Source organism: Ahaetulla prasina, chromosome 1 (assembly GCF_028640845.1).
Source record: "Ahaetulla prasina isolate Xishuangbanna chromosome 1, ASM2864084v1, whole genome shotgun sequence".
NCBI lineage: Eukaryota > Metazoa > Chordata > Lepidosauria > Squamata > Colubridae > Ahaetulla > Ahaetulla prasina.
Window position 1 is genome coordinate 26,230,045 of NC_080539.1, and position 13,760 is coordinate 26,243,804.

At 39.9% G+C, this 13,760-nt stretch overlaps 1 protein-coding gene across 6 annotated transcripts in view; it reads right to left on the bottom strand.

The window, feature by feature from the left end:
• RABGEF1 (RAB guanine nucleotide exchange factor 1) overlaps positions 1-13,760 on the bottom strand; it is a 185,276-nt gene that overhangs the window by 137,953 nt on the left and 33,563 nt on the right. For 3 of the 6 annotated variants that reach the window (XM_058164476.1, XM_058164475.1, XM_058164477.1), the window contains 3 exons: positions 12,955-13,046; positions 10,693-10,949; positions 6,774-9,462 (listed from right to left, as the gene is read on the bottom strand). In XM_058164476.1, the coding sequence (XP_058020459.1) occupies positions 9,064-9,462; positions 10,693-10,949; positions 12,955-13,046 (748 nt within the window). In that variant the 3' untranslated portion in view covers positions 6,774-9,063. Of the gene's footprint in view, positions 1-6,773; positions 9,463-10,692; positions 10,950-12,954; positions 13,047-13,760 lie in introns of those variants that run through there. The other 3 variants (XM_058164478.1, XM_058164480.1, XM_058164479.1) reach the window with 1 other exon arrangement.

The following is a 13,760-nucleotide window of genomic DNA, read 5'->3' on the forward strand; positions in this document are numbered from 1 at the left end:
GCTCTCTTCTTTCTCCCAATTGGCTTAGCTCCTTTAATTATGATTGACAGCTTTTGGGTTAACTGATGCTAGGCAACTCTTATTAAATTGCAATCTTAATGGCGTTACCTGGGCAGCCCTCACCTTGATGGGCTATGAATGTGTTCTAGCTGATTTCAAACAATGGGCCATCCATTTAGAAGTGCAGTCAGATTGATCAGTTCTAGTTAGAAATGTCTTTTCGATCCATTCTGCACATTTTCCCCAATCAGCCAGATACCTAAGCTATGAAGTTTATGGAAAGATTTCTTTTCTATCTAATCTTTTTTGGAGGTGATGACTCTTCCTAAATTCAGGGGCATCTTTCTTTGGCCCGATAGCAATATTTATTGCCTGCTCTTCTCCAGATAACCTCCCCCGCCCTTTTTTTTTTCACTGCTGCTTGAAGATGGAGTGGATAGTTTTGGTAATAGTTAACTTTTTTTCCCTCCAGTGGCCATTGCTTTACACTCATATACTGAACTTCATCGCTAAATTTGGCTGCCAATTGACCTAGTTTGAAGACAGATGTCTTTTTGGAGCTTCTCAGACTGCTTGAGTTTTCCCCAGCTGTAATAATTTAGTTTTAAGTAGCAAACTCGGCCATGTTACTACTTAACCCAAGTTCCAATTTATTTTTAAATGCATCACATCTGTATTCCCAATCGTTTTCAGCTACTCAAATTATCAGCAATGGGCACCTTATTTTTCAATAAAGGAGAATATTTGAAGCTCAGGGTTGAAATGAGGGGTTCTTGGTGCTCTCTGAGCTTGGTTGTTTTTTATTTGTTTTGTTTTTTTGTTTTTTTTCAGACGTTTCATCATCCAGGGCACTTGTGATGTTACCTCGTTTGGGTAATGAAACATCTCAGAGAGCAGCAAGCACCCCTCAGCTTATATTTCATATTGAAATAAGAAAAGTCTGAGTGCTTTTATAATATAAAAAAATGTTAAAAGCCAAGTTAGTAAGGTCTTTGAATATAGTTTGAATATAATTTGAATATAGTCCAAGACTGATGGCTTAGGGCACAAATCCATCAGCTATCCCTCTTTTGTGGTTTCTTATTACAGGTAGTGCTTGTGTAGTGACAAAAATATGGACATGAAGCAAAGTTCTAGCAGTCACAAATTGAAACAACTTTGCTTATATTCTTGTTTCAGCTTTCATTTGCTTTACAGTCCGCGAAGGTCACAAATGTGAGGATTGGTCACAAAGTTACTTTTTGTGTAACTACGAATGGTCGCTGTAGCAGATAGATGCTAATTGAGGACTACCTGTACTACTTTTCGGGATTATTTTTCATTTCCCAGCCCAGCTCCAAGATTTCCTTGTAGTTCCCCACCCAACCACTCCTCAGAAAGGTTGTTCATCTCCGCGATAAAGCAACAAATATTATATAAGTAGTTAGTTCTCCTTTACACTGACATAAAATTCCAATATGGTAATTAGTTGTTAGTTGTGAAGTTGTGTCCAACCCATCGCGACCCCATGGATTAAGTTCCTCCAGGCCTTCCTGTCCTCTACCATCCTCTGGAGTCCATTTAAACTCATGCCTATTGCTTCAGTGACTCCATCCAGCCACCTCATTCTCCGTTGTCCCATTCTTCTTTTGCCCTCAATCTTTCCCAGCATTAGGCTCTTCTCCAGTGAGTCCTTCTTTCTCATTAGGTGGCCAAAGTATTTGAGTTTCATCTTCAGGATCTGGCCTTCTAAAGAGCAGTCAGGGTTGATCTCCTCTAGGACTGACTTGTTTGTTCGCCTTGCAATCCAAGGGACTCGCAGGAGTCTTCTCCAACACCATAGTTCAAAAACCTCAATTCTTTGGCGCTCAGCCTTTCTTATGGTCCAATTTTCACAACCATACATTGCATCCGGGAACACCATAGCCTTGACTATATGCACTTTTGTTGGCAGGCTGACGTCTCTGCTTTTTAGTATGCTGTCTAGATTTGCCATAGCTTTCCTCCCCAGGAGCAAGCGTCTTTTAATTTCTTGGCTGCAGTCCCCAACTGCAGTGATATTGGAGCCCAATATCATAATAGAAACCATCTTTGACTTTAATCTGAACAGTACAGTACAGGAGACCTGGCTGGTTAACAAGTAGACCAAAATCTTTGTGCTATCAAAAGCTCCTCTCATCATCTAGTACAGTGATGGGTAACCTTTTTGCCGTCACGTGCCAAAATCGGGGGGAGTGCGGGGGGTCAGGTGTTTGTGTGCCCAACCCCATAATTTAATGCATCCCATCCCCATGCATGCGCATGTGACCCCTCTGGACTCCCCCCGTTTTTGGCACGCGATGGCACGGTGGGCCCGGTAGGCTTGTTTTCGCCTTCCTCAGGCTCGAGAGGCTTTCTTGGAGCCTGGGGAGGGTGAAAACAGCCTCCCCCCCACACCGAGGCTCTCCAGAGGCCGGAAACGGCCTATTTCCCGACTTCTGGTGGGCCCGGAAGGCCCAAAAATCAGCTGGCAGATGCATGCTAGAGCTGAGCTAGGGCAATGCTCACATGCCCACAGATATGGCTCCATGTGCCATCTGTGGCACACGTGCCATAGGTTCGCCATCATGAATCTAGTACATTTAAAATCCTCATTCCAATCAGTTTGTGAATATTTAACTGCCATGAATATTTTATTTTCAAAAAGGGAGAGAGCTGAATAAGTCAGTTGAAGGAACACTTCTGTCATTCCATTAAATGTGGACTTTCTGTCTGGGCCATGACAAGGTCAACGGTGAGCTGCACTTTTTTCTTTTTAGATTTTTTTGAGTCCAGTTTTATTATTTTTACAGATCACTCAACCTAAATACTCCTCCTTCCTTCTATTTTCCCCATAACAACAACCTCTTGTGAAGTGAGTTAAGCTGAGAGAGTGACTGATCCAAAGTCATCCATCCAGTTTAAGAGAACTGAACAACCACCCACATCTTGGTTGTATTCACAGATAATGCACAACCAGGTAGTAACCTGTTTTATGGTTTTGCTAAAAACCACAAAACAGGTACAACTGAAGCAGTGGTGTGTTTCAAAATTTTTTACTACTGGTTCTGTGGGGTGGCTTGGTGGGCATGGCGTGGCTTGGTGGGTGTGGCTTGGTGGGCATGGCAGGGGAAGGATATTGTAAAGTCTCCATTCCCTCCCCACTCCAGGGGAAGGTTACTGCAAAATCCACATTTCCTCCCCATCAGCTGGGAGTTGGGAGGCAGAGAATAGATGGGGGCGGAGCCAGCCAGAGGTGGTATTTGCCGGTTCTCCAAACTACTCAGAATTTCTGCTACCGGTTCTCCAGAACTGGTCAGAACCTGCTGAAACCCATCTCTGAACTGAAGTGACCTGTTTTATGGTTTTGCACAAAACAGGTAGTCCTTGTTTAGTGACTGCCTTGTACAGCAACCATTTGCAGTTACAGTAGACATGAAACAGTAACTCTTTGCAGTTTTGTAAAGCAAAGGAAAGCTGAAGATCGTAAAATTGTGTTTCACCTAGTAAACACTTCACTTAATGATCAAGCCTCTGGTCCCCAATTGTGGTCGCTAAATGAGGATTACATGTATACTGACTCCAAACTAACCAAACAGGGCAGCTTCACACATCACAATAAGCTAAGGCTAGGTGCTAAAGATGCACGGTCCCCTATACACAATTGCTGATTTACTAGTATCTCTGTGGCTATTACAAGAAATAAAATATTGGGAGAGACAGATGGACAGGATTTGAACCTGGCATAAAAGCAGATCTGCAGAGAAGGATGAAAAACAAGAAAGCTATCAGGCCAGGTCTGGACAAAAAGCTACCAGAGAAAAGAGGTCACAAGGAAACAATTCATCAAGATCAAACCAGGACCAAAGGACAGCAACCAGAGAAAATAAAGTTAAAGAGTTAATTTCCTAGGCAGTGGATAAAGTTAGACTGGGCAATTTAATAGGTGAGCAAAAGGTTGATGTGGAAAGGAAAGTGTGACAGAGGTTGAGGGCAAAGAATAAAACGACAACCTTTGATAAAAACTCCTAATTCATGCATGCAATTATCTACAAAGCACTCTGATCTTCTCTAGTCCCTGTACGGCCATCATACAACAGTGAGTGTAAGTGGGTGTATGTGTAATACTTAAGCAACAGTAATTAAGCTTGTGCAGGTTACTAGATTCCCCACAAGCTGTGTGTCCCATGAACATTTTTTTTTGCTGCAAATGATCCCTGAACTCTTGTATGTATCTCCAATTAAATGTCTATGACATTCACCACTACCCACTCCCTGCCCCGGCTATGTGCCTCAAAGACTCAGCCACACATATCTGCTCCCTGGATTAGGTGGAAAGCAAATATAGTGGAAGCCACCCATGGCTGAGAGCAATGCCAGGAAGAGAAAGAAATGAACTTTAAACAGAAACATGTAACCAGGCCATTTTCTTGCAAGAGAAAAGAAACAGCACAAGCCAAACTAAGTTGGTTGTTGATTGTTGATTGCTGCCTGTGAAGGAAGAGGCTTCCACCTCTCACTCCAAGCTCAGATAGTTGGTTTTGCTTCCTCATTGGCTTACCTAAAGGAGAAATGCTGCTTTCTTAGTGTGCCACAGAGGAATAAAAACTAGCTGGTTGCTTCTCACCTAGTCAGTTTTCTGTCTCAAGAACAGAAGAGAAGGGAGGGGAGACAGGCAGCCAAGGGAAACCCCAATTTACTACAAATCTCAACATTTTAGATGGCGGTATCAAAAGCCGACTTTCCATTAATGGGAAGTGATGTTTCTTGCATTCTTAGGAGTTCATTGTTATTACCCGTTTCTAACATCCAGCTGCATTTACCCCACCCCACCCCCCAGGGGTGAAATCCAGCAGGTTATGACAGGTTCTGGAGAACTGGTAGCGGAAATTTTGAGCAGTTCGGAGAACCAGTAGTGGAAATTTTGAGTAGTTCAGAGAACTAACAAATAGCACCTCTGGCTGGCCCCAGAGTGGGGTGGGAATTGAGATTTTGCAATATCCTTCCCCCCAGGAGTGTGGAGGGAATGGGGATTTTGCAGTATCCTTCCCTTGCCACGCCCACCAAGCCATGCCCATAGAACCGGTAGTAAAAAAAAATTGGATTTCACCACTACTGCTCCCCAGAAATGTAATTGCAAATTAAATAGTCTGCCTGTGAATTACTATGGGGTGTTGGTTGTAGACATATTTCTAAGCCCTATTTAAACCACTTTTTGTAACACCAAAAGCAGATGGCATACAATCCTTACGGAAAAATTGTGTGTGGCGTTGAGTGACATGAGCAACTTCAAAGCAGAGGATAAAACACACATTTGTTTACTTAAAATTAACAGCTGAGGATATTTAATATGCTTATAACCCCTAATATTTAACAATGCCCTTGTGGCACATACAGAGATATCATTTTGTTTCTCAGCACCTTTGGGGATTGTGACAATTATATACACTGCTAATAAGTTAACTGGCTTTGGAAGGAAACCAGAATGCCCCAAAGGAACTGAAGAGCCATGTGTCACTTTTGCAGGTTGCAACCCCCCTTTTTAAAACCTTGTTGGACAAGTTATACCATCCATATCCGTCTGCCAGCATTTTCCCTACTACGAAGTGCAATTATTTGGGCAGGTGTAAAATAAGACGGCCCTTTGTACAGTTTCCCCAGAAGTTTAGAACTGTATTTTTAAAATCTTGGCAACTTTTAAGATGTGTGAATTTCAACTCCCAGAATTTCCAGCCAGCACCGCTTTAAAAACACCGCTCTACAATGTGCTATGACCTCAACGTACCACCAAAGTTGGGAGCAGAATTTCCACTGATAAGCAAGATGGCTGATTTTACAACCTTTTCTGGTACCATGTTGTTAAGCAAATCACTGCAGTTGTTAATGAAACACAGTCGCTAAGCAAATTCATCTTCGCTCGTTGACTTTGCTTGTAGAAATAGGAAGTCACAAATGTTGATCACCTGACCCTGGGGCAAGGCAATTGTCATAAATACATGTCAGTTGCCAAGTGTCCAAATTCTGATCACATGACTATGAAAGTTAAAAGTGTGATGATTGGTCAAAACTTTTTTTTCCCAGTGCGTTATAACTTCAAACAGTCAATAAATAAATGGTTCTAAACTGAGGACTACCTTTACCAATGGTGGCTCTTTGAATCTCCAGCTACAGGCCTCTAAGAAAATCTCCAAAAGGAGACTAATTTTCTCTGAACCTAAAGCTACCTATGGGCCTTGTATGGCATGCCAGATTCTATAAAATAATTTATCACCTTTAAACAGATAATGAAATGAATGATGTAGAAAAGTCAACCTGACACCCTTCAGGAAGGGTGACCTTGGTTCTTTCTTATTAGATTACAGAAAAAAAAGTAACGCTCAATTTTGTAATTGAAAGTGAGGTCCCTTTTTTGCCCCTAAGAGTAATAAGGTAAAATTAAAGATAATTTGATACTATTAGCAGTTACAAGCTTTGCAGGCTTTAAAAGATTTGTGATTAAACTTGAAAAATCAATGATACATAAAAAATTGTAAATCAAGATTTCTGTTGACTAATAATGAGTCATGTTGTACATGGTTTATTTCTGTTGACAGCAATTTAACAGCAGTAGCTATAATGATGCCTTTTTGGAGTGAAATATATACCTGGAAAATCTGAATTAGCACCTAGAGTGTCAAAACAACAAGGCCAAGAAACAAAGCGGGCGGGGAGCCGCCAGCCTTCTCAGCTGAGGGAGGAGGTTTCAACCGGTAGGTGCCTCATTTCCACCTCTTATACTCGAGTCCCCAGTTTACCCCAGTTTTTGGGGTAAAATTGGGGACCTCGGCTTATACTCGGATCGGCTTATATTCGAGTATATACGGTAATTGAGGAAGGGAAAAGAACATAAATATTTAACCTTTTAAGAAACTCAGACATTAGCTGAGTTGCAAACTGAAAACTGATATGCTTTTTAAAGCAGGTATACACAAAACAGGTCACAGTCTTGGTCTGACCTTATTGCAAAAACAGATAAATAGCTAAAATAGCTAAAATGTGATAAATGTGGCTTTTTCATATGTTGCCCAAAAACACGGTTTGGAATGGAACACTTTGGAATCCCATGTTTTCCAGAAGTACAAAATAAGACTCAAAGAGTTGAGAAGACCTTAAGAAAAAGAGTTGATATTTTAAAAATGTTCTAATATTAAAAACAGATAACATTGCAAAGAGGTTTTCTTTTTCTTTCCCTTGAATTATGAAGTTTGTTTGAGACTTAGTGATAATCAGGACATCCAAGATGTTGAATGCGCACACCAGTCCCAGACATTTAGGATGACTTTAGCAATTGGGGGACAGATGAACAGGATGGGACTGCATTTAAACTATATCCTTCAGGAGAATGCTTAATATAGTTCCACATAACTCAACCTGGCCTTTCAAAGAATCCCAGTTCTGCCAAGTTAGTGGAGCTTTACCTTAATTTGTAAAGTTAAAAGTTAAAAAAGCATCACCCATAGACAAATTCAGCATTCCCTAAACTGGTGCCCCCCCTGCATTTCCTGGACCACAGTCTACCATCCCAACATGTGTATCTTGCTCAGGAAAAAAACTACTATAGTGTGAACATGCTCGGGAAGGCTAACTAGTTCATCTAGTTTGGCAAATTCTTGCATCCACACAGCCATGGCCAAAGAGAAAAGATTTTGACTGATTGGATTATCACAGTACTAAGAATACTGAAAAGGTTGGAGGGGGAAAAAAGGCAGCCATTCACAGTGATATGTTGATGAGTTACAGAAGGGAGAAAGGGACTCGGGAGATGTCACCAATGGGTTTCATCTTCAGGACAGCACTGAAAGAATTGGGAAAGCAATGGGTCCCTCTTGAAGGAGACAGCTATTCCAGCCATCATACCAATCAGGACAAATCCTGGAAGCTATAGTTCAGCAATATAATAATATAGATTCCTAGTTTGTTCAAATTCATATAAAAATGTATGTAGTCCACAAAATTGCATAAACCAGCTTACTGCCTTTAGGATTGTCCATATTTCTGTTTTCTGACCATTTATAATTCCGTGGATGAATCCATTTAAAAATGTGATTCAAGAAAGCAATCATAAACTTTCTTTTGTATATCTCATTCTTTGATTTTTTTTCCCAGCACAAGACAGTCTCATGCCGTACTAATCATTTCTTGGAAGGCTATGCACAAGTACTATGAAGCAAATGATTTTTTAAAAAACACTAAAGCACTTTGACAGACAGAATCTTCTTGTATCATGTGATCTTTACAATTCAAACTGGCTCCAGCACTTCACACATACACCCACAGCTACCATCCAATTCTGTTCTGATCTTCATAAAGGTCTAATTGTGCAATTGCTAGAAACCAACACTGCAAAAAAGACGCTATTCCAGGCTGAAAATTCAGATAAGAAATTATAAATATTAGGAAATGACTTTAGTCATGTTAGAACTGTGTCCAAATATGTTATTTACTACAATGTAGTGTTTCCTTAGGGTATCCTATTCTAGATCAAAACTATAAACCAAAAATAAGAATGAAGGAATTAAAAAACCCAGTTTCCTTTCTTTACTAAATGTCATGCTATTAAGACATTGCTCAACATTCAAACCTATTTACAACCTTAAATATTTACTTTACAACACATCTGTTTCTGAAAACAAAGATTAAGAACCTTTTATACTTCTTTCCCAAACACAGCATTCTTGGCAAAGTGTGATAAGCAACTCTGTTTAGGGAGTGAAGATAGCACAACCAACCACCAGTTGATTTTAAAACTTGTGCATGCTTCGAAGAAAACAATCCCCAAAACATTTCTTAAAAATCATATAGAATTTCTGTAAAAAGGAAAGTGTAAATTCATTTTGGGAACACATAAAAATTCAGCCCTCATAGTAACCAACTCTGACTAAAATAAATATCATGGAACACATCTACCAACAAAAAGTACCTTTAAAATGTGCCGATTTTAAATCTGTTTCATTTTTCCCTCCCCTCAGCCCATCTGCCAAGCAGAAAGAACCCGAAGGAAGGAATATCTGAGTCCCGAAGCCATTCTCATCCAGCGTAAACTTGAGGTTGCAGTGGAGGGGGCAGTTTGTCATTTTCAACATTTTCAGAGTCAATGGCCGCCAAGGCTGGGTTTGGGGCTTTAATCTCCAAAGGGTACTTTTCCACAATCTCCTGGACTTCCTTGGTGATCCCATCAGTCCAATCAATAAGGTCCCTTTCGAGCTTTTTGGCCTCACTGACAATCCTCTCCTGCCTCTCGTTCAGTTGTGAGAGGAGGCCAAGGTTCCTGTACATTTGGCGCATCCCCACACATACGTTGGCTGGCCAGTTCTCGGGTTCTTGCTTCTTTGGAGAGGTCTGCCCAGACATATAGCGGTCAAAGTCTTCCTGGCTCAGGTTTAAGGACTGAGCATCCAACTTCTCTATGAAGGCAACTGCGCAACACTGCAAAAGCAAGAGCATCGGTTCTTTCAGGTTGCATACGGTTAACACATCAACTCCATTTGTACGCAAACTATTTGATGTGACTCTTAAAATATGCTGTAAACCTTGAAACCTTTTGCGAAAATTTAAATTATTGCTTAATAACAATAATACCAATAATAATAAAGTAAAACGATAAAAAATTGCTCAATTTGTTTGATCAGTAGGCCTACAATCTTCATTAGAAATTTGCCTATGCATTCCCTTTCTGAAGTATATGTTATAGTACATACTACAGTTTATATGTTCTGATACATGTAAACTTTTATTCATCTTGCAACTGTTGTGTATGTGATAAGAGTGAGAGAAAGAGTGAGTAATGAGTATGCCCCGCTTAGACCATCATCAGCTATGGAGCAATAGCGTAAACTACCCAGAGTCCATGACAATGAAGTAGTAGATAAATCACACAAATAAATAGAAAATGCACTGTTATTTTTTAAAGCTTCCTTCACCTCCTCAAATATATACCAAACTTCATGCTAAAACTAGGTCTGGATTAACAAAACACAAAAGTTGCACAAAGAAACTATATTTGGGTTAATATAATGGCCTGGTTAAAAACATGTTAATGTTTTGGCTGGATTCCCATCACACAATGAATAGCTAAGTACACAACTCCACTATAGCTCATTGTACAAACCCAATCAAAGTTTTCCTAGTTTTAATTTTAGTTCTGTGCAACAATTCAGCCATACTTGGCTTCCCATTCCTATTTGGCAAACACGGCAAGAATATTGGAATAGTTATTATTGCAGACCTCTTTTTTTTAAAAAAAAGTACATGTAGATTTTGTTTCTGGTATTTCAACAGCAAGAGCTAGAAGGTTGGTATTTTTCAATATATTTAATATATTAATTATCTGCATGAACACAGGATGTTAGATTTCCTTGATGTATATGCATCATACAGCTTTTCCATAGTGCCTCATGACTGTACGTTCAAGATCCAGAAAACATGCCAGCACATGCTTGCTGATGTAACAATGAAGGCCACAAGTAAGAACACCAAACCAGATGAGCCAAAAATTGTTAGGGTCCAATAAATTTAAATAAATAACGATGATGATTATGGTAAGTTCAGCTTCTCTTCCATTAAGAGAAAACAAGAAAAATAGGTTCGGTTATCTGGCAATATATAGTTCTTCAAATTCCCCTAAAAAAAGAGAGTCACGATCATAGATATACTTACCAGGTTCGTAAAGTAATAGCCATCCTCCCCAGTCATCAGCCTGCTGGGATTGCAGAACCGAGTAATGTACTGAATGTTGGACTGCAGACGGGGTGGGTTGCCCTTCAGGACAATGTAGATGAGAGTGGGCAAAAAGTCATCAGCTGAAGCTGGCTCAGCCTTTGTGGTCCTGATGGCATTAAAGATGTGCTTGCTGCAGCTAGTGATACAGGCCAACTTGTCCCGGGGGACACGCTTCGAGTCCATTTCAATGATGTCTGCAAGAGGAAAACAATTCCAAGAATCAAGGAGGGCTGCATTCATTGGCAGGGCTCTTTCCATTTTAGTTGTCTCACCCTCCATACTTAAAGCGTTTATTAAATCTTAGCATGGTATCTTTCTTTTAAAGGCTAGAAATCAGGAGACTGTGAGTTCTAGTCTCCCCTTGGGCATCAAAACTGGCTAGGTGACTTTGGATCAGTCACTCTCTTTCAGCCCACAACATTAAGTTTGGGTGACAAGCTAATTGGTTGATTCCTGTCGCAGCCAATGGATCAACATGCAGCTTGTCTGAAGAAAAAAAGGATCCTGCACTTGTAGGAAAATGCTAGGAAAGGGGGGAGGGAGCCTTATCAGTTAGCAGCCCTGCTTTACAAGAAGAATGCAAGTGTTAATATTAACCAATCCACTGATAAGCCAAATTACCCAAAAATGATTTAGGCAATTTTAAATAGTTAGCTACTTAAAAGAATGACATGTACCAGTGCTATTCTTCAAAGAGGCTTTTCTCTTATGAGTTAAGAGGAAAAGGAATGCCTTGAAAATGCTGCTGGCTGCAATATTATCACTTGCCCTTAAAATATATGTCTGTCCTAAAACTGTTTTACAGCATATATAAGACTCTGCAGGGGGTTCAGATGATTGACAGCTAAAAAGTACAGTTACAATCAACCAGGTTATTTATTTATGACAGTTTTGAAAGATGACCCCTTAGTTACTGTATTCAACCTTCCATAGGCAGGCAGTATAAAATATTAATAATGATTTTTACAGCACCGGAATAGCACAACTAAACTTCTAAGTTCAAAGAGCTGCTGAATGACAATTTTCCAGTTGGTGAGACAAGATTGAGAATAGCTGTGAGTTATAGATAAGCCATATCTGAATGCCCATCAATTCATAATTCCAATTCTAGATTAAGATCTTTTCAAGTCTCAAGCCAGAACTGGAAGGGACAGAAGGCTCCCTGACCCAGATTTTTGGCCTTGGGGAAATCAATTGCTATGAAAACGTGTAATGGCAGAAAGTAGGCAGGCCAATAAGAGGAGACTTATTCTACATTATCCTACAATGAGTTTTAAAGAATTCCAGGCAGTTATTCCAGTGGATGAAATTAAAGATACGTAAGGGCCTCTGGTGGCTCAGCAGACTAAGTCTGTCTGTTATTAACACACCTGCTTGCAATTACTGCAAGTTCAAGTCCCACCAGGCCTAAGGTTGACTCAGCCTTCCATTCTTTATAAGGTAGGTAAAATGAGGACCCAGATTGTTGGGGGCAATAAAAGTTGACTTTGTATATAATATACAAATGGATGAAGACTATTGCTTAATATAGTGTAAGCCGCCCTGAGTCTTCGGAGAAGGGCGGGATATAAATTCAAATTAAAAAAAAAAAGAAAGGAAGATGAGAAGGCAGGAAGAATTCCTTGGAAATTAGGGACACCAACTAACAAAGTCTACTGTATACAAACTTAGTGGATCAAAGTATTATTCTAAATAGTTAAGTAGCCAGTGTGAATAATTTCTACTTTGTTCCCATTGAATTCCCCTTAAAAAGTCTTTCCTGGGTGGGGAAAATGGAGAGAGAACGAAGCAGGTAGCACTTTCATGCCATTCTGGTTCTACAGCTAAGGGATGTAGCAAACATTACCCTTGAAATATTGTTCTTACATGTTTTCATACTAGCATGTATAATGCTAAGCAGAAGAGCTAACAAACCATAATATAGGTTTAGATTTTTATGTATGAACCAGCCACATGAGAAATGTATTATCCAATGATATAATTTTTTTAAAAAAAATATTTTTTTTTGAGAACTTACTCCTGAACAAGGTTTCCACAAAAAAAGGAATGTAGGCACCTATGAGCTAAACTCACATTCTTTTTACTTAGCCTTCTGATATGAGACAAGTTTGCTCCTGGGATTGAGCTGATGCTTTTTACTGTGGTGAAAACATTTGAGGTCAATAAATATCCTCTCTGACACAATAGCCCTTTACATACCTGTGATAGCTTTCACAACTACATCTGAGACTTCAGGGATTTCTTCATTGACAGGAACACAAAGCATTTGTGGAGTAACCCAGTGCAAAGCTCTGCCAGTTGATTTGAAAGCAAGAGGGCGGAAAAAAACACTATTAAGATCTTTAAAATAGTTTTAACATGTCAAGACTAAAATAACAAAACTCTGTACCCCAAAAATTTGCATTCTGGAAAACAAAAGCAGAGAGCAAACATTCAGTTACTTAAATAATCTGCTTTTATTTCTTCATTTAATTTCTTATTGTATACATCCTAAACCAGGGGTCTCCAACCTTGGCAACTTGAAGCCTGGAGGACTTCAACACCCAGAATGTTCTGAGGTAACAGAAACATCTAGAACAGTGGTTCCCAACCTTTTCTTGTTTGAGGCACAACCTTTTCTTGTTTGAGGCACCCTTGGAAAGCCTTTCAAAAGTTCCCGGCACCCTTATAAGGAAATAGATATTTAAAATCTCCGTAGCTCAAAAGTTCCCGGCACCCTCAAAAGATCTCACGGCACCCCTTAGTGCCGCGGCACACTGGTTGGGAACCACTGATCTAGAAGAATCCAGCTTAATTTTCCACATGTTCTTCTGAAAACCAAATCTATCCTATACATAGCATCGCTGTTTCATCTTATCCTGTTCTTTAATAAAGTATCAAGATTTATGTTTACAGTCTAGCTCAGGGGATTCCAACCTTGGCAACTTTAAGCCTGGAGGACTTCAACTCACAGAATACCCTAGCCAGCTTTGCTGGCTGGGGAATTCTGGGTGTTGAAGTCCTCC